The sequence below is a fragment of the Ictalurus punctatus genome, chromosome 19, assembly GCF_001660625.3.
Source record: "Ictalurus punctatus breed USDA103 chromosome 19, Coco_2.0, whole genome shotgun sequence".
NCBI lineage: Eukaryota > Metazoa > Chordata > Actinopteri > Siluriformes > Ictaluridae > Ictalurus > Ictalurus punctatus.
The window spans coordinates 26,093,507-26,120,360 of NC_030434.2; the positions used below are offsets into that span (position 1 = coordinate 26,093,507).

At 39.7% G+C, this 26,854-nt stretch overlaps 1 protein-coding gene across 1 annotated transcript; it reads right to left on the reverse strand.

The window, feature by feature from the left end:
* Window positions 1-19,277: 19,277 nt before the first annotated feature.
* LOC128635381 (putative proline-rich protein 21) lies at window positions 19,278-20,497 on the reverse strand. The gene is made up of 2 exons (XM_053688128.1): window positions 19,448-20,497; window positions 19,278-19,301 (listed from the first exon to the last, which is right to left on the reverse strand). The coding sequence occupies exons 1-2, from the start codon at window positions 20,495-20,497 to the stop codon at window positions 19,278-19,280; spliced, it is 1,074 nt and encodes a 357-aa protein (XP_053544103.1).
* Window positions 20,498-26,854: the final 6,357 nt, after the last annotated feature.

Below are 26,854 nucleotides of genomic sequence, written 5' to 3' on the forward strand. Positions count from 1 at the left end.
TGTGTAATACTCTATCACTGTAACTGTATGACTGTAATACTCTATCACTGTAACTGTAACACTGTGTAATACTCTATCACTGTAACTGTAACACTGTGTAATGCTCTATCACTGTAACTGTAACACTGTGTAATGCTCTATCACTGTAACTGTAACACTGTAATACTCTATCACTGTAACTGTAACACTGTGTAATGCTCTATCACTGTAACTGTAACACTGTGTAATACTCTATCACTGATACTGTAACACTGTAATACTCTATCACTGTAACTGTAACACTGTAATACTCTATCACTGTAACTGTAACACTGTGTAATACTCTATCACTGTAACTGTAACACTGTGTAATACTCTATCACTGTAACTGTAACACTGTAATACTCTATCACTGTAACTGTAACACTGTGTAATACTCTATCACTGTAACTGTAACACTGTGTAATGCTCTATCACTGTAACTGTAACACTGTGTAATGCTCTATCACTGTAACTGTAACACTGTGTAATACTCTATCACTGTAACTGTAACACTGTGTAATGCTCTATCACTGTAACTGTAACACTGTGTAATACTCTATCACTGATACTGTAACACTGTAATACTCTATCACTGTAACTGTAACACTGTAATACTCTATCACTGTAACTGTAACACTGTGTAATGCTCTATCACTGTAACTGTAACACTGTAATACTCTATCACTGTAACTGTATCACTGTGTAATACTCTATCACTGTAACTGTATGACTGTAATACTCTATCACTGTAACTGTAACACTGTGTAATACTCTATCACTGTAACTGTAACACTGTGCAATACTCTATCACTGTAACTGTAACACTGTAATACTCTATCACTGTAACTGTAACACTGTGTAATGCTCTATCACTGTAACTGTATCACTGTAATACTCTATCACTGTAACTGTAGCACTGTAATACTCTATCACTGTAACTGTAACACTGTAATACTCTATCACTGTAACTGTAACACTGTGCAATACTCTATCACTGTAACTGTAACACTGTAATACTCTATCACTGTAACTGTATCACTGTTTAATGCTCTATCACTGTAACTGTAACACTGTAATACTCTATCACTGTAACTGTAACACTGTGTAATGCTCTATCACTGTAACTGTAACACTGTGTAATACTCTATCACTGATACTGTAACACTGTGTAATGCTCTATCACTGTAACTGTAACACTGTGTAATGCTCTATCACTGTAACTGTAACACTGTAATACTCTATCACTGTAACTGTAACACTGTGTAATGCTCTATCACTGTAACTGTAACACTGTGTAATACTCTATCACTGATACTGTAACACTGTAATACTCTATCACTGTAACTGTAACACTGTAATACTCTATCACTGTAACTGTAACACTGTGTAATACTCTATCACTGTAACTGTAACACTGTGTAATACTCTATCACTGTAACTGTAACACTGTAATACTCTATCACTGTAACTGTAACACTGTGTAATACTCTATCACTGTAACTGTAACACTGTGTAATGCTCTATCACTGTAACTGTAACACTGTGTAATGCTCTATCACTGTAACTGTAACACTGTGTAATACTCTATCACTGTAACTGTAACACTGTGTAATGCTCTATCACTGTAACTGTAACACTGTGTAATACTCTATCACTGATACTGTAACACTGTAATACTCTATCACTGTAACTGTAACACTGTAATACTCTATCACTGTAACTGTAACACTGTGTAATGCTCTATCACTGTAACTGTAACACTGTAATACTCTATCACTGTAACTGTATCACTGTGTAATACTCTATCACTGTAACTGTATGACTGTAATACTCTATCACTGTAACTGTAACACTGTGTAATACTCTATCACTGTAACTGTAACACTGTGCAATACTCTATCACTGTAACTGTAACACTGTAATACTCTATCACTGTAACTGTAACACTGTGTAATGCTCTATCACTGTAACTGTATCACTGTAATACTCTATCACTGTAACTGTAGCACTGTAATACTCTATCACTGTAACTGTAACACTGTAATACTCTATCACTGTAACTGTAACACTGTGCAATACTCTATCACTGTAACTGTAACACTGTAATACTCTATCACTGTAACTGTATCACTGTTTAATGCTCTATCACTGTAACTGTAACACTGTAATACTCTATCACTGTAACTGTAACACTGTAATACTCTATCACTGTAACTGTAACACTGTGTAATGCTCTATCACTGTAACTGTAACACTGTGTAATGCTCTATCACTGTAACTGTAACACTGTGTAATACTCTATCACTGTAACTGTATCACTGTTTAATGCTCTATCACTGTAACTGTAACACTGTAATACTCTATCACTGTAACTGTAACACTGTGTAATACTCTATCACTGTAACTGTAACACTGTAATACTCTATCACTGTAACTGTAACACTGTGTAATGCTCTATCACTGTAACTGTAACACTGTGTAATGCTCTATGTCCCCTCCCTGTTTAGTTATTGGTGGATATGCGAGGGCACGTCTCAATTGTTACCAGCTGTCAGCGCTTAAGGTAAATGATGTGAGTTATTTAAACCCCTCATGTTGCTGCACACTTTGGGCAGTATTAGGTGTAAAGAAGTTCAATGTGTAATGCGCCACGCGGTAAAGTTTCCATGTCCTGTCTAGTTTCTGGTTCCTTGCCATAGTTTAAAGTGAGTTTCATGTCATAGTTAAAAGAGAGTTTGATGTCATAGTTAAAAGAGAGTTTGATGTCATAGTTAAAAGAGAGTTTGATGTCATAGTTAAAAGAGAGTTTCATGTCATAGTTGAACATGAGTCTCGGGTCATTGTTAAACGATAGTTTCAGGCTGTCGATTAGTTTGTAGATTAAAACATTTTAACCTTTGAATTTATACAAAGCATCTTCATCTCTTTCTTTTACATGCATGTATTTCGTCCTGGTTTCACAATCCCCAATTTTTGTTTCACAATTTTGCTTTTTTTTTTTTTTTCTTTTGTTGTAAATTCCCTTATTATATTGACCTGCTCATAGCTTCCCCTTAAATCCTCTGTGTATTTATAATCTCGGTGTGGTCCTGTGGGCTTGTATATTTGTCTTGTATATTTGTTATCGATTCTGGGATCTGTGTTTTGAATATGGATTGTCCCTGTGGAGAACTCTACCGTGGTTCTCGTTAAACCTCCTTCTCCTTAAGATCACCTTAAATAAATTCAACTCTAACCACACACACACTTGTGCTTTTTTCAATTATTATTGTTTATATTGTTTCACTGATAATTATCATCATCAACATAATCATCATCATAATATAATAGTTATTATTATTCTTTCCGTTATTTACTTTACATTTTTATTTATTCATCTATGCACAGCACTTTGAGAGTTTATTGGAAATGATGCTACTATATCCATAAAGTTTTCTATTTTAATTATTATTGCTCTAATAACAGTTGTGTTTTATCTAATCTAATATCTGTCTGCTTTTTTAATCTGGTGCATCTGATGTGTGTGAAGCTTCAGCTTAGTGAGAGAAAAACAGAAAGGAGAAAAGAGAGAGAGGGGAATGAAAAAAGAGGACGCTTCCACGACATCATCCATCCTGGCCTTTTAAGGAGCTCTCCTGAGGAGCTGGCCTAGTTTCACACACACACACACACACACACACACACACACACACCTCATCATGTTCTCTATTTTCATGACTATAACACACTTTTTCTCTGACTGAAACAGTGAAGTGACAGTTATGTAGTTGTTGATTATTTACCATGAGCCTACCTGCGTGTGTTTTACAGGACTGTTACACTTGGCTTGGTGCAAACAAAACACTGAAACGCTCATGGATTCGCTAGCAGAGATTAGCATTGTGGTAACCTGGGAATGTTGTCTAGAACTTTATTTTAAACAGCATTTCATGAAAACATATTTATCACTAAATGAAATGGTCTATCGCATGAATCGGAGTTTCACCATGAAACCAAACGAAAAGGATCAACTAGTGCACAAGCACGGTCCATTGGAAAATGCTTGGACCCCTTAATCACTCTTATTGTTCTCTTTACAGCTGTTATGAAGGATTCATTTACAGATTTTCACACTGAGGTGACGGAACACATGAATCACCTCAAAAGCCTCTACTGTTCTACTGCATATCAGATAAAGAACAGAGAGAGAGAGAGAGAGAGAGAGACAGAGAGAGAGAGAGAGAGAGAGAGAGAGAGAGAGAGAGAGAGAGAGAGAGAGAGAGAGAGAGAGAGAGAGAGAGAATGATGTAAAGCAAGAGAGGGGGATAGAGAGATATACAGAGAAAGAGAGAGTGAGAAGGTGAGAGAGAGTCAGAAAGAGATAAAGTATGAAACAGAGAGAGAGAGAGAGTGAGAAAGAAAGAAAGAATGACAGAAAGCAAAAGAGTGGGAGATATACCAAGGTAGAGAGAAAGACAGACAGAGATTGAGAGAGTCAGAAAGAGATAAAGAATGAGACAGAGTGAGACAGAGAGAGAGAGTGATGGAAAGAATGAGAGAAGGGGCAGAGATCAAAAGAAAGAGATATACAGAGAAAGAGTGAAGCAGAGAAAGACATACAGAGAGAGAGAGAGACAGAGAGAGAGTGAGTGAGACATGTACAGAGAGAGAGAGAGAGAGAGAGACAGAGAGAGAGTGAGTGAGACACGTACAGAGAGAGAGAGAGAAAGAGAGCAATGACGAAGAATGAGAGATGTGGACAGACATAAATATAAAGATATACAGAGAGAGAGAAAGAGAGAGACACCAAAAAAGAGAGAGTGAATCAGTATGAGGCAAAGACAGAGAGAGAGACAGAGAGTGAGACAGACAGAAAGAGACAAACAGAGAGAGTGAGACACACGTACAGAGAGAGAGAAAGAGAGCGATGACAAAGAATGATAGAAGCGGACAAAGATCGAAAGAAAGAGAGGGAGGGAGAGTGAAAGAGAGAGACCGAGACCCGCTGAATTATTTTCAAAAGAAATTCTGAATGGAAAATCCCCGGACATTCGTGTAAACATGTAAAACCCCTCAGCGCAGAGTTTCTTTATATCTGAGGGAGCTCGGCGTGGATAAACAGAAGATGTGATAAACGAATGAATAATTTATTGGTGCTGATGTTCCTCTTGTTATCAGTGTGTCCTGTAGATCTTCGTGTTCCTCTAGTCTCCAATCTGTCTCTTACACTTTCAAAGTGTGCTCTAGTTTCCACTGTTTCCTGATCCCCAGTCTTACCTAGTTTACAGAAGATGCTCTAAACCAAGTATTAAAGAGATTTCTCTGGGATTTCTTTGCGCATGTCTGTCTGCTAATTCCCATTCTAGAAGATATAAAGTCCAGAAGATATAAAGTCTACACTGTAGTCAGAAAGAGTGTTTTTTTAGATGCAAATAAAGTCCGACCGAGCGCTAACGAGCTCGCTGTAGACTGTGCAGAACAGGTGATGTTGACGTGACACGTTATTTAGTGTGTAAGTACGCAGGTTTAGCCGTAGCTCAGTGACCGACTGAAAGTAACGTGGAATAAACGATGATGTGGCGTGGCTGTTGCCGTCGTTCTTGCACTACACTGTTCATAAAAGTCCAACTGAACACAAATAAACACTGTAAGCGTTAAATACACTGGCTAGTTTAAAAGTGTTGGTAACTCTTCAGAAGTGAGTTTAATGCTGTAATGTGTTAATCCTACTCTGCATTATCCTGCTAACTAAGCAAAGCCCCAAATCCGTCACCATGCCAACCATATTAATATATCCATCACAGAAGGGACACACACACACACACACACACAGTTTCCCACACTTGGCAGCCCATGTGGACATGCAGGGAAACGTCAGTACCAGGACACGCTTTTTCTCATCTCTCAGAGCCTATTATGGTAAAACGAGGTGATATGGAGCGGGCGAGGATAAATCTGCACAGATCGTCGTGACAACAGGTCGAGGTCAACAGCATCATCAGGTGGTGTGTTTCCATAGCGCTGGGGAAGGCAGAGGAAATGCCCATATATGGTCTCACCTTTGTTTATGACTGTTCTGCTTTTTTTGTTTTGTTTTTACCACGAAGATGATTCACCGAGGCCGGTGAGAGCCACTGAAGATCCTTTGTCTCATCATGTTTTAGAAAAGTTGGGCAGAGGTCCAAGGCAAGCTGTGAGAACATGTATGCAGCCATGTACACGCCAACTACACATGGATGTGACAAATGTAAAACACTACTGTGTCTTTAGCGCGTTCAGTGAGCAGCAGAGGGCACAGCAGCTTGTACATGTACGTACACAAGTACTTCTGTATCTATTTACACTAGGGACAGAGACGTAAGGCGGAGGGAATTTTTTTCTTTTTTAAAACATTGTATTTTCATTGTATTCGACTTCAGGGAGAACAGTAAGAGACAAAACAAATACGTTTTAAGATACTGTAAAGAAATACATTAAGGTGCACCCTGTCTCCTATTTGGGTCTGGCCACAACAGTCGTGTCTGGAGTGGCGTATCCAGCTCTGACATGCCCCCCCATCTACGTCACCAAGGCCTCCTCCATTGCCTGGAGTACGTATTGGGGTACGCATTGGTGGGGATGGCGATCATATACCTTCATGCTGAAAAGCACTCTTCTATTGGGGTTAGAAATGGAGAATATGGTGACAGGTTGAGCATCAAAATTTGCAGATGGTCAGTGAACAATTGTGTACCAGAGCAGTCCGGTGGAAACTTGCGTTGTCCCAGATGACAACAAACTGGGACTGTTCTGGCCCATTCCTCTGGTGGCTGGGAATGAGGATATTATTTAGGGTATCAAGGAAGGTGATAATGTAGGCAGTATTATAAGGACCAAGCGTGGCATGATGATATAGGACACCATTCTGATTAACGGCTGCACAACATTGTGATGTTACGTGATGCTGTCCAGGGACGTTGATGATCCCGCTGTGTCCTATGAGGTTTCTTCCCCTGTGTCTTGCTTTGTCTAGGATAAAGCAAAGGACATTGTTGATAAACATCAACATAGACAAAACCATGATGTTCTGCAGCAGCGTCTAACTCTGGAATACAGTACCAATGACAGGACAGTACAGCTTACATGTACATGTTGTTTCACTCTGTCAGAATTTGATTCAAATGGTCCTCTGCAGAACTGCTTCATACGACTCTGATGGTGTTTCAGGAGATAGTGCGGATAAACTCACCCTATTTACGTTACTGAATGTTGTGATGTCACTGATGATGTGGTGTTGCTGTTGTTTGCTGTGACCACATTCACTTTGTGTAGTTCCTGCTCCGCTGTGAACAGCCGTTATCTTCCTCCAGTGAAGGGCCGTCTAGCAACTCTGCAAAAAATATGATGTGAATGGTTAGGGTGCAAGATTTCTTTCAGTATGAAATGAAATGTTACTGCAGTGATGTACTGTAAGTACAGTGATGTAAGAGGGTGGTATAGAGGGTAGGTTTACTTACCCGTTCTCATTTCGATATGTCCAGATGACACTGGCTACACTGTAGTGACTCAGATTAAGCTGGACCTTCTGCCCAGCCTCCCTGAAACTCAAACCACGGTCGACCAAGGTGACCCGGATCTGTGCTTGTTCTCCTTTCTCCTCATCCTTGTCCCAATCCTCACCCTAATCCTCCTCCTATTTTTCCTTGTCCTCGTCCCCCTCTTGCTCTCTCTCCAAATGTGGCCTCCACTGTTTTCCAAACCTAGAAAGCCAACCGGAAGCCTATTTACAGTGCCCAAGCTCTGATTTCTAAGTGAACATATGATCTGTAAGTGTTTCCACGCGTGAGCACTGGGTGCAGGGAACCGCTAAATGAGCGTGGCATTTTGAATGGCAGTGTTTTGAATGATTCGTCGAATGATTGTAGATTTAGGGTTTTGTCTTACAATTCCAAACTGAGTGTAACGCAGATAACATGCTAGCAGTTTTGCAGACTTGGTCAGAAGATTACACAGCACTTTTTAAACTTTAGCGGTTCTACAAAGCGATTTACACTGGTTCTCATTCACTCATTCTCTCTCTCACACACACATACATACCAATGGTAGCAGAGATGCCATGCAAGGTGCTAACTTGCCTTCGGGAGCGGCATCTTGCTCAAGAACACTTGGATATGTGGAGTCATGTGGGCCGGGAATAGAACCACCAACCCTACGATTAGTGGACAACCCGCGCTACCACCTGATCCACAGCCGCCCCGTTAGGTACATGATTGACTGGTTTCACTGAGTGTGCCTCGACTTCGCCTTTTACTGTGTAAGCAGTTTTTTAAAAAACTGTAACATCATGAGCTTGAGTGTAAGAAACATACAGGTGTGTGTGTGTGTGTGTGTGTGTGTGTGTGTGTGTGTGTGTGTGTGTTGTGTCTATGAGAAGTGTCTGTCTGTTTATATTGGAATGTGTGTGATGAACAACTATCACATAGGCCATTGTAATGTAATGTGTGTGTGTGTGTGTGTGTGTGTGTGTGTGTGTGTGTGTTTAGTTTGCACATCTGATTTACAGTGTTAACAGTGAAAGTGCTTGAGGGTGGAAAAGAGTAACGCTGCGACTGGCTGTACACGTGTGTTTCACACACACACACACACACACACACACACACACACACACACACACACACACACATACAGAGCATCAGTGATGAGCGAATCAGGACTTGTCTGAGGTTGCTAATAGATTCCACAGAAGATGAGCTCTGTCAGTCATCTCAAGTTATATCTTGGACTACACACACACACACACACACACACACACACACACACACACACACACACACACCCCTTCAACACAACACCAGATGTGGTTGATCTCTACTGCCCTGACTGTAGTTGTTAACCCTTACCTGCAGATGGTATGATGTATTGATGAACAGAATATCACAGCGCTGAGTTGGACGATGGAGCACATCAGTCAGCTCCTCTGTGGAGAACAGCAGGTATCTCCCAGAGTGACAGTGTGGTGCAGGTGAAATGCTTGGGAAGTTGAACTACTGAAGGTGGGAATGTGTGCCCCCGGGATATAACGCAAATCATATACTTAGGCTGACTACAGATGGAAAGGATTAGCAGTTTAAAGGAGGCATGACCAAGTGGTGCAGGAAGATGGTCAGTAGACAGCGAAGAAGGACGATGTGTAATCCTGTTCCTCACCGTGATTCCGTTCCTTACCATAATCTTCACCGCTATCCCATCACTCACTATAATTCTTTTCTTCACTGTAATTCCTCCCCTCATAATCCCATTCCACACTGTAATAAACACCTCACTGTAATCCCTTTTCTTGCTTTAACCCAATTTATCCCACAGTACTCTCGTTACTCACCATAATCCTTTAACTCACCGCGTTCCTTTTCATCACTATAACACCTTTCCTTATCATAACCTCCCCATAATCCTGTTCCCCACCATAATCCTGTTCCACACCATAACTCTGTTCCCCACCGTAATCCTGCTCCACACCATAACTCTGTTCCCCACCGTAATCCTGCTCCACACCATAACTCCGTTCCCCACCATAACCATAACCCCGTTCACCACCATAATCCTGCTCCTCCCCATAACCCCGTTCACCACCATAATCCTGCTCCTCCCCATAACCCCGTTCACCACCATAATCCTGCTCCACACCATAACCCCGTTCACCACCATAATCCTGCTCCTCCCCATAACCCCGTTCACCACCATAATCCTGCTCCACACCATAACCCCGTTCACCACCATAATCCTGCTCCTCCCCATAACCCCGTTCACCACCATAATCCTGCTCCACACCATAACCCCGTTCACCACCATAATCCTGCTCCACACCATAACCCCGTTCACCACCATAATCCTGCTCCTCCCCATAACCCCGTTCACCACCATAATCCTGCTCCACACCATAACCCCGTTCACCACCATAATCCTGCTCCACACCATAACCCCGTTCACCACCATAATCCTGCTCCTCCCCATAACCCCGTTCACCACCATAATCCTGCTCCTCCCCATAACCCCGTTCACCACCATAATCCTGCTCCACACCATAACCCCGTTCACCACCATAATCCTGCTCCTCCCCATAACCCCGTTCACCACCATAATCCTGCTCCACACCATAACCCCGTTCACCACCATAATCCTGCTCCTCCCCATAACCCCGTTCACCACCATAATCCTGCTCCACACCATAACCCCGTTCACCACCATAATCCTGTTCCACACCATAACCCCGTTCCCCACCATAATCCTGCTCCTCCCCATAACCCCATTCCCCACCATAATCCTGCTCCACACCATAACCCTGTTCCCCACCATAATCCTGCTCCACCCCATAACCCCGTTCACCACCATAATCCTGCTCCACCCCATAACCCCGTTCACCACCATAATCCTGTTCCAAACCATAACCCCGTTCCCCACCATAATCCTGCTCCTCCCCATAACCCCATTCCCCACCATAATCCTGCTCCACACCATAACCCCGTTCCCCACCATAATCCTGCTCCTCCCCATAACCCCGTTCACCACCATAATCCTGCTCCACCCCATAACCCCGTTCACCACCATAATCCTGCTCCTCCCCATAACCCCATTCACCACCATAATCCTGCTCCACACCATAACCCCGTTCACCACCATAATCCTGCTCCTCCCCATAACCCCGTTCACCACCATAATCCTGTTCCACACCATAACCCCATTCCCCATCATAATCCTGCTCCTCCCCATAACCCCGTTCACCACCATAATCCTGTTCCACACCATAACCCCATTCCCCATCATAATCCTGCTCCTCCCCATAACCCCGTTCACCACCATAATCCTGCTCCACACCATAACCCCGTTCCCCATCATAATCCTGCTCCTCCCCATAACCCCGTTCCCCACCATTATCCTGCTCCACACCATAACCCCATTCCCCATCATAATCCTGCTCCTCCCCATAACCCCGTTCCCCACCATTATCCTGCTCCACACCATAACCCTGTTCCCCACCATAATCCTGCTCCTCCCCATAACCCCGTTCACCACCATAATCCTGCTCCACCCCATAACCCCGTTCACCACCATAATCCTGCTCCACACCATAACCCCGTTCACCACCATAATCCTGCTCCTCCCCATAACCCCGTTCACCACCATAATCCTGATCCACCCCATAACCCCGTTCACCACCATAATCCTGATCCACCCCATAACCCCATTCCACACCATAATCCAATTCCTCACCATAATCCTGCTCCTCACCATAACCCTGTTCCCCCATAATCCTGTTCCAAACCATAACCCTGTTCCCCCATAATCCCGTTCCTTACCACAATCCTGTTTCTCCCCATAACCCCGTTCCCAACCGCAATCCCATTCCTCACCGTAATGCTGATGTTATATCTGTTTTTCGTCATTACTCGCTCTTGACTGTATTCCTGCTATTGCCCGGCTGTAACACTGCAGACAAGTGACTCACATTGTTTATTATTATTGCAGTTACACACTTTACAGCTCGTTAATTCTTGTCCACACAGACTTCCATGGCTTTTATGTTCCTGTCGTTTGTTGTCTGTGAATGAATGCATATGTTATTACAGTATATTATTACAAGGTGTTAGTGATGAAACGCATTAACCGCAGTGTATGTACACAGTGTACATCTTAGTGACGCATGACCAGGACTTGTTGAGTTAAAGTGTACATGTTGGAAGAAAACATGTGACGGAAATCTGTCTGAGAAGCAAAGAGAACTCTGTCCAACTCTCATTCTATTTCGATTTATCTCTTTCTCTGTGTGTGTGTGTGTGTGTGTGTGTGTGTGTGTGTGTGTGTGTGTGTGTGTGTTGGAGAAAGCACTTTATACAGATTGATCTGCGAAGGAAAGAGCTTTCTCTCTGCTTTCTCTCTATATATCGATCAATCCAGCATTCTCTAGCTCTTCCTCCCTCCATCTCTCTTTCATTCTTTCTCTTTGCCTCTCACCACATCACCCTCCTCCATCATATAATACACATTAACAGTAATGTAAGAGTCTAATGCATGCTTAAAAAGTCATCAGATTTGCTGATTAGTAAATTTACAATTTACTTTCCTCTCTATTATGGGAAACCTTCTTAAACCATTTACTCTCTCTATCGCCCTCTAATGGCCAGGATGATACATTTCACCTTTGGCCTTTGCTCATCGGCAGCTGGACGTATTCCACATGCCAACATACTATGTCACCAAGACTGTAATTGGTCGATACTATCAAGGTTTGCACAAACTGGTTCATGCTGAACTAGCCATAGTCAAACCTCTGTTTGTTTAACGCTCTGTGTCTTTTTAAAAATTAAGCTTAGCATTAGCTTTAGCATGTGCTTACTCCGAAGTGGGCTATAAAGGAGAAGGTCAATACGACTGAGTGTGTTTGCATCTCACATAACCTGCTGTACTGTCTGGTTCACCATAGTTACCATGGTAACGAGTGGGGACTTGCATCTGAAATGTGTCGAAAAATAAGCTATTGTCCTCCTACACACTCAGAATGTGCTTTTACACACTGCTAAGTGTGTGTGTTTTTCATGCTAGTCGAGAAGGAGAATCAGTTTATTTTACCCTTTTTGTTAAACTCTTGTTGAAGCTTATTTTGTTAAACTCTTGTTGTTACCAAACACCATCATCTGTGTCAGGAGCCAAATAATAAAGGAAGTGAGAATCAGCTCAGAAATAGTTTTTTTCCCTCTGCCATGTAGCTGTGGTGTGGAACTGAAACAGAAAGGCTGTAGTTCCTGGTTCATTCCGGCTCTAATGCCAACGTGAAATTCACAACAATAGAAAGAACATGTGACTTTTAGATATTCAGATGTGAAACCAAAAACAAAGGGTGAAGCTGAGCAGCTCTGTTCCAGTTTAGTGTGGAGTGTTTTAGGTTCCACCAAGACGACGTCAAAAATAATACTAAACAATACCAAGGCTAAGACAACACCAAGATCTGTAATAAACAAGACCAGGATCCATACTGGCCAAAATCAGGACACCATCAAGTCCCATACAATAGATAACTAAGATTAAGATAAGATTAAAGACCAAGACCAAAGACCAAAACAAGACAAAGACCCATGCTAGACAAGACAATGACCCCTACTAACAATACAGGACCCAGAACAAGATGGGACCAGAGACCGAGATAAAACCAAACCAAGACCAAGACCCATATTAATGAAAACCAAGACCATGATCCATAAACCAAGACCAACAAAGGCGAAGACACCATTATCCAAAACCAAGACCCATACTGACCAAGAACAAGACCAATAAAACATCAAGACTAATCAAAACCAAGACCAAGACATACACTAACCAGAACAAAGCCAAGACTCTTATTAAACAAGACCAAAACCCACATCAACCAAGATAATATCAAGACTTTTACTAACCAAGAACAAGCCAAGACCAGAGGCCAAAACAAAAACAAGCCAATACTAACCAAGACCCAGACTAAAGACCAAGACTGGAGATCCATACTAACGAGGACCAATACATAACAAGATCCATATTAACCAAGACTAAGACAAGACAAAACAATAGACCAACCATACTTATCAGAACCAGGACAAGACCCACACTGTCCAAGACGGATATCTGTAGTAACCATGTTGGTAATGAGATGAGTATATTAGCATGTTAAGGACACTAGTTCAGATCGTATCTGTGTGTTGGTGAGTTGGTGTGAGTTTGGCCCAAACTGTTTGTAAACATGAGCTACGAAGCCAATGTTGGTGTCTCAATTGCCTTCATCTCTCATTCCCACTCCCACCTGCCATCAGGAGGGCTGTAACCCCGGGGGAGGAACTTTGTGGCTCTGCTTTCATCAGGGTTGTTTATATTGATCATCAGTGAGATGAAGAGACGACAGATTGGGGATTAAACGTTAAAAATAATCCTAAACGAGGCCTCGCACTCAGACAGGACCTTCAGTCTCATATATAAATAGTGAAAATTGTTGCACTATTTCTGGCTTCAGTCGTAGCCCAGCTGTTGTCTGAGTGCGGGTCGTCCCCTCGTTCCCTCCGCTCTGTGGGATTTATTCTGCTTTTGGCTTTGGGTGTAAAATAATGTATTAGCATTTGAGGGCTTACATGGCTAGACGCACATTAGCATGTCTGAATCGGGATATTCCGGAGAGCCTTTAGCGAGAGCGTTCTGAAATTCTTCCAAGAAAAATGACACCCCCATTCATGGTAATCATGGTATGGTCCACTATAGAAAATATGTAATAATATAACAACAAGTACTTCTAGGGAGATGTAGCAACATAGCAGTATTATCCCCTTCTGAAATCTCTGCTATGGTACAGTCCACCGTTGAGCCTTTCCAGTAAGAATCTCATGAGAAGTAATGATATAATAAATGATAATAAATAGTAAGATGAAATATACTGTACGTTGACTCCCCCATGATGTGTTGTTATGGTACAGCCCACTGTGGGAACTTCATTTCTTGATAGTAAAAATCATTTTTGAAACCCCTATGGATGGTTGTAATGGTATGGTCTACTCTGGGGAAGAATGATGGGTCTCGGGAACAGCTGTGGGTTTGATGAGGAAGCTAACACGGATTTATTTGACCTTTGACCCCGGCCTGTCAGATTTAAACCCTCATGTCTCTCTCACACACTATTTCAGGAGTTAGGACTTACGCCGAGCGGGTATAAGTTTTAATGTGTGTGTAGAGTGCAGGAAAAATACCAAAAAGGCCAAAGGATGGGCTATAAAAAGCTGAATAAATTAAATAAACACAAAAATAACAATCAATAACAATAATAATAATAATAATAATAATAATAATAATTATTATTATTATTATTATTATTATTATTATCGCCATAATGTAAATATCATCATCTCAGGATTTGATTTGAAAGAGCATCTTTTAAATGAATATTGAGAACCAAACTTGACCCAACACACACACACACACACACACACACACACACACACACACACACACACACACACGCACACACACACACTCACAGAAGAAAGGCATCTGAATTCACAGCTGTGATGCTCAAGGCATGTGATCTGCAGAGATCAGGTTTCTATTATTGCTCCACTGCTGAAGAGCAGAAATCCGTGACTGATTGAAACACACACACACACACACACACACACACACACACACACACACACACACACACACACACACTCTAAGCTCAATCACTACCAGTGTGCAGTACTCATCCCTATATTTACCTTCTTAGAAATCACGGTTCCTCAAGTGTTCTTTGGCTGGTTAAGGGTTCTTACGCGTACGGTTAAAGATCTGTTTTGGGTTCTACACGGAACCTTTAAGGGTTTACTTACCAGAAGAAAAAAATCTCTTAATGACGCAAGATGGAACAGTTTTCCTGTACGTTAATTCATCAGCTATTAAATACTTCACTGTTATAAACGCTAATAAACATTTGTTACAGTAAACATCGCCTCGTATTTTCGTAACTCCAGGAAATAAAAGTTCTTTGAAGCTGTCTCAAACTTATGGACCAGATCGAAACTTCATGGAAAGAGATCTGTGAAAATTCTGTATCGGGGAGTTTCGAATCCATCATGAAGGCTTTAATATGTTACATAATATGTATATTTTATCCGTGTGTGTCTTCACTTGGCTCTCTCTCATGTCCTATAGAAGATCAAAGCCTGGCTCTGTGTATCTGTGTGATAACTGTACAGTCTGAGTGTGTGTGTGTGTGTGTGTGTGTGTGTGTGTGTGTGTGTGTGTGTGTGTGTGTTTAAGAATGTTTGAAGCTCCACTCTCTCTCTATGGTAACCAGCATCGAGCATCTGGATTTTCTCAAACCATCTTTAGTCATCTTCAGCAGTTCTCGGGTCATTCCTCTGATTCTAATTCTGGATGTTAAAATGATACTAAGTAGATCTTTCTTCGCATTAAAAATGACACTGACTAAACAGTGTTTATCATTAAAACTTACGTGATCAGGATACAAAACACTGGTAAAAACAAAGTAATCAGATTACGGGTACATTTTGTAAAAAATGGGAGTACTGTCAGGATTCAATTTTTTTTTCAATTTTAATTTAAAATAAAAAAAAAACTAATCTAAAATTTAAAAAACTTTATTAAAGTTAATCTGGTAGAAATGAACACAGATTGTTCTCTGAAATGCTTTTGTTAGGGTGACCATACGTCCTCTTTTTCGGAGCTTAAAAAAGCGTCTAAATGTGAGTAAATATCAGGGGTTCGTCTTTAGTTTCATCATGATGTGTTTATGGTCTAATACTGCGTCATGTGTGCGCATGTTTGCATTGCTTTAACCCCTCTCTGTAAGTCCCGCCTCCTCACACACCGATTGGTCGATCATAAAAGGCCTGTAGCAACTATTGGTTAAATTCCTGCCTCTGGACCGTTATCCTCCTGTCAGCGAGCGTGTGAAGGTGAAGCCATGTTGTGATCGGTGTTAAACAGTTTCCTGAAAATAGCAGCGGACGCCAGCTGTCCTGAGTCGAAACAACGCCCATGACCATATAAGGTCATTTTTAAATTTCATTACATCGCCATTCGGATGTGTAAATGATGGCAGACGGTTCACTCGTGGCATCTGATATTTAATTTTATTCCACGGACATTCAAAGGAACGTAGGAAAAAATGTAAAACGTGGGCCGAGTGAAATTTTATTTATAAATATTTACGTGACGCTAATAGTGTGTCTTTTCCACCAGTGTTAAAAACATGTCCCTCTTTTTTAGAAAACCAGAACGTGTTCACGCTAGCTTTCCTGATGTAATGCTACCCGCATCATGGACAGTGATCTTTAACTTATTAATTTATTTTAAAACAAATCCAAACACTGAACATGTTTTAAAGCTCTAAAATAAGCTCTCAGTAAAAGTCTTTTAGGTCACATTGCTTTTCTCTTGACTTCATTTACATATGTGGCCTTAAAGTAGAAATAATCCGATTACATTCCTTTCATATTGTGATATGTGGATTACGTTACTGACGACATTTGATATGAAGTCATTTGCAACTGTAATGGATTACATTTTTACAGTAACCCTGCCGACCCTGGATACACACCAACCTATATAACTTATATAATATCATTGGAAATGACACTAGAATCTGGATCATAGAAAGTTACAGTAACTAAAGCTTTTGTCACTGGAAATTAAACATACATTAAAACATTGAAAATTGCAGGCAAATGAAAGTTTATTATAACTATATAAGTATTACTTTTACAGTTAACTTTTTATTGAAATTTACCATAAGCATTTAAGGAGGAAATTATCATTGAAAGTTTGTTATTTAAAAACAACAACAACAACAACAATTTCAGTCATGAAAGTTACACAAAGTAAAATATTTTATTGAAAATAAAAACTAACTAGAATTTTTTAAAAATCATTATAAGTTACATTATCTAGATTTTTTTTTGTCAAATTGTGTAAATTCAACTTACAGATCTTTCTATTATTAAAAGTTACAAGAATTTTCTTTTTTTAAATTTTTATTTAAAGTAATACTCATTAGATTTTTGTAACGCTGACTGTAACAATAAATAAAATGCTTAACCACAGAATGAAACTTAATAAACTGTTACTTTTAGAGTTACATTTGTTTTGACAGTATCTATCATTTAAAGTTTACTGTTTGGAATCGCTAAAGGCTACGTATTTTTACTAAGTTTTATATCTACATTTATTATTGAAAGTTACACTATAAAGGATTGATTATTAAAGGTTATAATGACTGGAATTTTTGTATCAGTAAAATTATACCTAGAAGTTTGTTAAAAAACTGGGCATCATTAATCATTTATTTTATTTACAGTATATTGTTGAAAATAATCCTATTTAGTTATTTATTATTGACTGTTTATTACTGACAGGACTATGAATGTATTATTATTATTGACAGTGACTGTAAAATATTAACTTACAAAGACATATACCTTCTTTCTCTAGGCAAGACCTGTAGTTTAAGGATGTGAATGTAGAATTTGTCATTCAAGCAGCGAGCGTGTAAATATTAAAAATATTAGTATGTATAATTATTTTTTTACATTATTATTATTTTTTTTATTTTACAAATATTTGTAAGATTTCTTTACTGTAGGTATTAAGGCTGTCTTTCTGTAACTCAATATATGTCCACATGCAGCGTCTTTAACGCACAGCTAAGTTTCCACTGAGTTTATTGGAAGAGTAGCGATATCCACGTGACATTTTCATTGCTATCCTTTAAGATAAAGATCAGAGCTACTCTGAAAACACTATACTACACTCGCAATGTTGTAAATCCTGCCCACAAATTTGTAAGGAGATCTGCCCAAACATTTACAGGAAAGATAGAGTTGGAAGTGGAAAATGTGTGAGATAGTGAGAGAGAGAGAGAGAGCGAGAGAGAGGAAGGGAGATGCTATTAGACAAACAGTGAAGCGGTGGTTGTTGAGGAAACGAGGGAATTATCCGGCAGTGTGAGAGGAGAGAAGAGGCCACACTGGGATGAAAAGAGACCTCTCACCTCGGCCTTTAATAATGACAGAATAGTAGCAAGCAGATTGTTGTTGTCTTGTTATATATGATCTGTTTATTTCATTTTTAGAAATATGATTTCATTCCATTTTATTGTCTGTACCACTTGGAGGTTTGCTGTATGTGTTGTATGTGTTGTATGTGTTCAGCAGTGCTTAACTGAATCTTTATTATATGCAGCACCGATCAACCCGTACCTGGCTGAATGTATGATTTGGATGATGGGGAAAAAGTCTTAGTTAATTAATGCAAATTTGTTTGTTCGGCAACTCCAGTAACTAATGTGTCCTAAATGTTAACTACATGTTCCAGCCTGTGGTTTTCTCCAGTGAGGGGAAATAAATATTCAGACACTTTTGTTTTTGTTATTTAGTATTCTTCTAGTGCATATGCACTTCACATTTTCACACACAATGTCTTTTGACTTTGTACTTATAAATAGGACCAAGAAGGTGCGTATTCATAAGCATAAACAAAGATATATCAATCAATTGATACGCCTCTTATAATTACAAAACGGATAGGGGAAAACGTATTTTGGCACAAATGATTTAAAAAATCAAACTGAGTTCTAGAAAAGACGCTGTTATTGGTTGGGAAGATTTCACACGAGTAGTAATCACGGTGAAGGTTAAGGAGCTCAGAGACTACGTTATTAAACAGCAGTCGAGTGGAGAAAGCTACGGAGTCATAGCAAAGACCTTAAACAGCCCAGTCAGGACAACTAGCGGTCACTCAGTGAGTTGCAGGATGACCTGAAAGCAGCAGGAACAACAGTTACACAGAGAACAATAAACAATGAACTGCTCACAATCATCTCTGTTCCTACATCCCACTCGCAGCTCAGGTGACACTCAGCTCGTCCTGTGTGGAGAAAGAAGGGTTGTGCATACCCCCATACCAACAGTGAAGCATGCAGATGGAGGCACGGTGATGGAGGCACGGTGATGGAGGCATGCAGATGGAGGCACGGTGATGGAGGCATGCAGATGGAGGCATGGTGATGGAGGCATGCAGATGGAGGCACGGTGATGGAGGCATGCAGATGGAGGCACGGTGATGGAGGCATGCAGATGGAGGCATGGTGATGGAGGCATGCAGATGGAGGCATGCTGATGGAGGCATGCAGATGGAGGCATGGTGATGGAGGCATGGTGATGGAGGCACGGTGATGGAGCCATGCTGATGGAGGCATGCAGATGGAGGCACGGTGATGGAGCCATGCTGATGGAGGCACGGTGATGGAGGCACGGTGATGGAGGCACGGTGATGGAGGCACGGTGATGGAGGCATGCAGATGGAGGCACGGTGATGGAGGCACGGTGATGGAGGCACGGTGATGGAGGCACGGTGATGGAGGCATGCAGATGGAGGCATGGTGATGGAGGCATGGTGATGGAGGCACGGTGATGGAGGCACGGTGATGGAGGCACGGTGATGGAAGCATGCTGATGGAGGCATGGTGATGGAGGCATGGTGATGGAGGCATGGTGATGGAGGCATGCAGATGGAGGCACGGTGATGGAGGCATGGTGATGGAAGCATACAGATGGAGGCACGGTGATGGAGGCATGGTGATGAAGGCATGGTGATGGAAGCATGCAGATGGAGGCACAGTGATCGAGGCACGGTGATGGAGGCATGCAGATGGAGGCACGGTGATGGAGGCATGGTGATGGAGGCACGGTGATGGAGGCACGGTGATGGAGGCACGCTGATGGAGGCACGCAGAAGGAGGCACGGTGATGGAGGCACGGTGATGGAAGCATGCTGATGGAGGCACGGTGATGAAGGCATCGTGATGGAAGCATGCAGATGGAGGCACGGTGATGGAGGCACGGTGATGGAGGCACGGTGATGGAAGCATGCAGATGGAGGCACGGTGATGGAGGCACGATGATGGAGGCACGGTGATGGAGGCACGGTGATGGAGGCACGGTGATGGAGGCATGCAGATAGAGGCACGGTGATTTGGGGCTGCTTCTCTGCAGACAGTACTGGGGCACTACACGTCATTGAAGGAAACATGAATGGAGCAATGTACCGAGACTTAATAGAGAAAAGTTTTATCCTATAAACTGACTGTAGGGAGAAGATGGATGTTTCAACAAGACAATGCTCTCTATTTTGTTATGATTATGTTATGTAAATTTCATTATTACTGTAAGTATCAACAATAAAAATCCTAGTGAGTGTAACTTTAAACAATACAAATAGAATAGAAAAGAATATCTTTATTGTCATTGCACAAGTACAATGAAACTAGGTCCCATTTAATAAACATCCTCATTAGTGAACGTTAATTAATAAAATCCTAGTTAATGTAAATTTCGACAATAAAAAAGAAACCATGGATTCTGCGTCCTGTAACCTAAAGAGGACTAAAGAGGAGAGGGACCGGCCGGCTTTTTATCAGCGCTCAGTTCAGAAGCCTGCATCTCTGAAGCTATGGGGTGCATTAGGGTCTATGGAATGGGCAGCTTGCACATCTGGAAAGGCCCCATCAGTGCTGAAAGGTACATACTGGTTTTAGAGCAACATCTGATTCCATCCAGGTTCCATCCCATCTTTACTTCTCAGACTCCACCTCTCTAAGATACTTTTTATACCCTATCATCTTACTGACCTGTCGCCAGTCAAACTAATTAGTTGCAAAATGTTCCTCCAGCTGTTTCTTTTTACTAACACTTACATTTACAGCCTTTTGTTGCCCCCGTCCCAACTTTTTTCAGACGTGTTGCGGCCATTGAATTCAAAATTACCTTTTTTTTTTTTGCTTAAAACGTTACACTTCCTCAGCTTAAACATTCGATATGTTTCCTATGTTCTATTCTGAATAACATACACGTGAGATGTATGATTTACGAGGGTTGATGAGATTCGCGAATCATTGCATTCTGTTTTTATTTACGTCTTACACAGCGTCCCAACTTTTTTTGGAATCGGGGTTGTAGTTAGTGTAACTTACAACGATTAAAATCCCAGTTATTGTAACGTTCAACCATAACAATCCTAGCTAGGGTAATGTATAATGATAAAAAAGAAGTCATAAGTGATAATCTGGCATTCAGCTTTAGTTGATATAGTGCATGTTACATGTGCTTTACAATATCTGAGAACCTTTTAATGCTTATATTACGTGAGACCTTTTGAGTTTTCTGATGAGAACCATGTATAATTCGTTGTTTTCTATAATTTTATACACACAGAAGTACACTGTACGTAAACTATTCTGCGTTTGAGTTGAAAGGTTTTGAAAATATTTGAAATACTGTATTGAGCGGCTAAAATTGACTCTGCTAGCAAGTTAGAAAGGTTAGCTTATTAGCATGATAGTCGGCCTACAGGAGATAGAACCTACTAGAAAGTCACATGTGTACTGGAACAGAGCTGGAACGCAGGAATTGTGTATAACGTCTTTTATACGGTCAGTCTAGATGCGTCATATCTGAGAAATCTGACTAATCCGGCCCTGTGTGTATGTTTTGATTTTGGCTGATCCAGAAAACAATCATTTACCATCATACTCCTACTAACACACACACACACACACACACACACACACACACACGCACACACACACACACACGGTTGCCAGGAGCTGATTCATGTGCTGAGTGTGCTGAAATCCATTAGTGTAAGCGCTCTCACTCGTCCTGACGGATGGACTTCGGTGCAAATCCATCAGCAATGAAAACGTCCAGCATGGAGATGAGGAAGATTCTTCATTTTATTTATGTAAAGTCGCCTTTTCACACTCCAACTACTTTACAAAACAAAGGGGAAAAAGTGGACTTCTCGTTCGTTCTCAGCCTCTTTGACGTCAGGTTGTTAATCGTGTGTTACAGTTTACGTCTGTGATTTTTTCCCCCACTCATCTTCCTGTCAAGGTTTGCTCAAAAGCCTGTAATCACAGCACACATTAGCGTTAGCGAGCTGTGAACTGTTATTTGTACCAGATGCGTGCTGATAGTACACCGTCAGACGAGCGGAACAACTGATAATGAGTTTCTGTCCAATTTGAGAAAAATGTGATGATTAAGTAATGATTAAAAAGCCAAGACATGCTAAAATAACCTTCAAAAACGTCTCTTTTTGAGTCTTAACACCTGCTAAAGTTACATTTTTCCCATTTAAAAACAGACTTCTTTCTGTATTTCTGTATAAAAAGTCATATTTGGGGGTGGGGCTATCTGTGAGCTCAGACTGTGATGTCACTAATAGAACCAATCACATTTCAGAGAATAAAAATGCGATGAACTTTTAGCCATGAATCCTGCATGCTAAGATGGGTAGCTTGCTAACTTAGCTAATCTCAGTGAGAAACAGATGGCTGTTGTCATGGCGATGATATATTCTTACCGGTTTAAATAAATCAATGAGAAAATAACAAAGTAATTTGAGACTCATACTGAAATCACACTCATGTCTAGTTGTTGTTGATTAGCCGAATAGATTAGCTTTGTTGGGATAAAACTGTTTATTATGCTACTTGGGTTATTTTTGATTGTTAAAATTCCATATGAGGAAAAAGCGTATAAGAAAGACACATTGTGATGAAAAACTAGCATGCTAATTAGCAACCCGAGTGTTTATAAGAAGTATATTTTCATAAATTGGTCAAGTTGGAAAAAACAGGAGGCTCATTTGATTTCAAAGGCTGTGTTCCAAATGCTAGCCTTAAATGTGAGTGTTTTATAGTATGTAGTTTTATCCATAAACAAGTTCAAAGAGTTCATAACTTTATGCTTATCGACTTACATAGCTGTAATGTATCTGACATAATATCTGGTGTGCTAACTGTCATAAGGTATTTGTAAGTTGCTAGCTACTGGGCTAATTAGCGATTAGCATTTGATTTAGTTTGATTGGATTAGATATAGTGTAAATGAGCACAAGCAGCTGAATCTGGACATGATGAGATAACGGAGAATTACACTTTAAGCTCAAGGCATAAAAAGTTGCCTTTTGGATTATTTAGCTCCGCCCACTTAAATCTAAGTTAATTTGCATAATATGCTAAGCCTACTTTTACGAAATATTCCTAGGATTTTTGTCCTGTCTTTATAGAATTGGTTTCAAACTATTCAAGAGTCTAAACTTCAATAATTAACAAAAATGCTATAAACAATATGGCCGCCACATGCCAATCAATCCAGAGCTTAACTCACTCAAACAGCGATAACTTGAGAATCGTTGCATGAATTTGCACAAAAATGTTTATATGATGTTTAGGATAATATTCTGAGGATGTCTGCTCAGGTTGGGGTGTGGTCATCCATAGGAGGCGGAGCTTAGAAACAGATCTTTGTTTCTTAGGAACGGTAAGTCTGACTGAGCTCAAATTCGGTGTTCTGCATCATTGTCCTCATTTGTAAATGAATCGAACATGGACATCACCAAACCTGTCAGCTTTCAGAAGACTTCAAATTGAATTATTGTGAATATTGAGCTATTTTTATCTTCAGTGTTCTATGTAACATGGCGAGGACTAGCCGCTGGGGGAGCTAACGCTGAAAACGCAGGTTATTAATGTTGAAATATGTGTGTTAGTGTGTTCCAGCTTGTTTTTCATGGGCATAAAAGACTCCAGAAAATATTTTCTGCCTGTAACACTTGGGGCTCTAATTGTAAAGAGTGCTTGGACCCCTCACATCGCCACTCAGGGGGCTGTATACAATATATTTATGAACTTAACTGTCTCAACATTATATTAGCTACACATCCAGATGAGCGCTTGGTAACGTTGGGAACATTTATGTTCACTGTCGCAGTTTAATTCTGTATTTTACAGAACTCTGCTTTTTATTTTTAAAATCCACAGCCGGTCATGTCTTCATCCCCGTAATCATCAATATAACCAATCCTGATGGAAACAAGAACCCACTTGTTTCTGTAAAACGTTCGAGCTGCTACAGACAGCTGATGGAAAAAAAACAACTCTCTCTTGTACACACACCGTTGATTTGGAGCCAAGAACAACACGCCAAAACACACTCACCAGGACGGGAGACCACCCAGCTGTGCAGAACCGCAACAGAAGCTTTAACGAAAAGGACAGAAATAGAAAAAAAAAAAAAAACAAACAAGAAAATATACATTTTGGTCTGTGAGAGAAATCTCATACGGTGTGTTTAACTGAATGAGTGAGAAGATCAAACTCGGAAACATGAACAAATGTAATGGAGGAAAATGATTGGTGAACCCATGTACACCTGTCCCATCATGCTTCAGTGTGTGGGCGGGGCTTACAGCAGGTAACGGACAGACCTGGCGTGACTATAAGCTAATCGGTGGTGAATTAAATGAGCACAGTGGAAATGAAACTGAACGAGTGTCTGACTTCCATACAGACCTGTAAGAGATCGTATCATCCTGACTTTACTGAGAAAAATCCTACAATCACCACCGACGTGCCCGGTAATGACATATATAATGTATACTTTTTATTTCTTATAATTAAATATTAAATATAGAATAGATTGCAATATCTGTATAATGTAACTGCTGAATACAAAATGAATAAATTATACTTTTTATAAGGTTTTTATATACTATACACCAGGGGCGTCCAGTCTTATCCGGACGGGGCCGGTGTGGGTGCAGGTTTTCAGTCCAACCAGGCAGAAGCCACACCCGAGTCTACTGAAAGCCAAATTCAACTGATTAAACAGGCGGACTCAGGTGTGGCTCCTGCTCTGTTGGAATGAAAACCTGCACCCACACCGGCCCTTTCCCGATAAGATTGGACGCCCCTGCTGTACACAATGCACAGAGTGATAGAGGTTACTATATATATAATTATTGTATGATACATAATTAAATCATTATAGAACAATAAAACAATTAAAATGACAATTGTTTGTTTACCAATATAGATTTATAATTATATTAATAATTATTTTAAAAGATCCTAAACAAGTATTTTATCATTTTAAAAATGATAAATTAAACAGAATTATATGTTATAAGTATGTATTATATTGCATACATTTTTTTGTCATGTATTACATAATATACACAGGGCACAGAGTGATGGCGTTTACTATATATAATTATTGTATGATATATAATTAATGTAGAGATATTAAATTGATATAATAAAAAAATAAAAATGGTGTTTGTTTGTTTACTTAATTTAGATTGATAATTATATTAATAATTGTACTATTAAACTGTGCATACACTAATATATTATTATTATTATTATTATTATTAGTAGTAGTAGTAGTAGTAGTAGTAGTAATAATAATAAAACTACATTTACATTTATTCATTTAGCAGACGCTTTTATCCAAAGCGTCTTGCAAATGAGAAACTACAAGCAAAATAACTATTATTAAATGCACATGAACATACAAAAAACATAAAAAATATAAATAAACTAAAAATATCCTCAAACAACATTTTATCATTTAAAAAATGATCAGTAGAACAGAAGTATGTATTACAAGTATGTATTACATAATATGAAATTTTGCATACTATATGATTTTTTTTATATAGAATAGATTATATAATTTGATATACACATAATTATATGTACATATTTTTATATGTCACACATTCATGTTATGTTAACCTATATATATATATATATATATATATATATATATATATATATATATATATATATATATATATATATATATATAAATTCACATAGAATTAATAGAAAATTCAATTTTTAATCCCATTCCATTAATTTTATTCCAAATATTAACAACTGAAAATATTCTAGTCAAATACAATACATTAAAATTAAATAATAAGTGATAGCATTATATATATATATATATATATATATATATATATATATATATATATATATATATATATATATATATATATACTAACTATAAAACGAACTTTTATATGCTGTATATTTAATATAAAAAGATAATCTTTGTTAAATTCTATTTATTCATTTATATCATTCTCAGTTGTGATCTGATGCAAGATCTACGAATAATCTCTGTGATTGCACAATAATTCCCAAGTTAGGGATAGGGACTGTTCCTAAAATAGATCAATATAAACATTTTACGGTTATTTATATTTATATTTACATATTTTATGAATAACCCCCCCCATCTTTAATGGCAGTTGTTGTTGATGATTACGTCATACTGCAGATCCGGACCGGGGAAGGATTACCGTCTTGGTGTTTGCTACTGTAATCTCGCGAGAATATACATTTTAAAAAAAAGTTATACTGCAGTTTCTATATGTGATCTCGCGAGATTGTGTGTGTGCGTTAAACGGGTCTGGATGAACGATGACGATGAGGACGTTTGGCATAATCTCG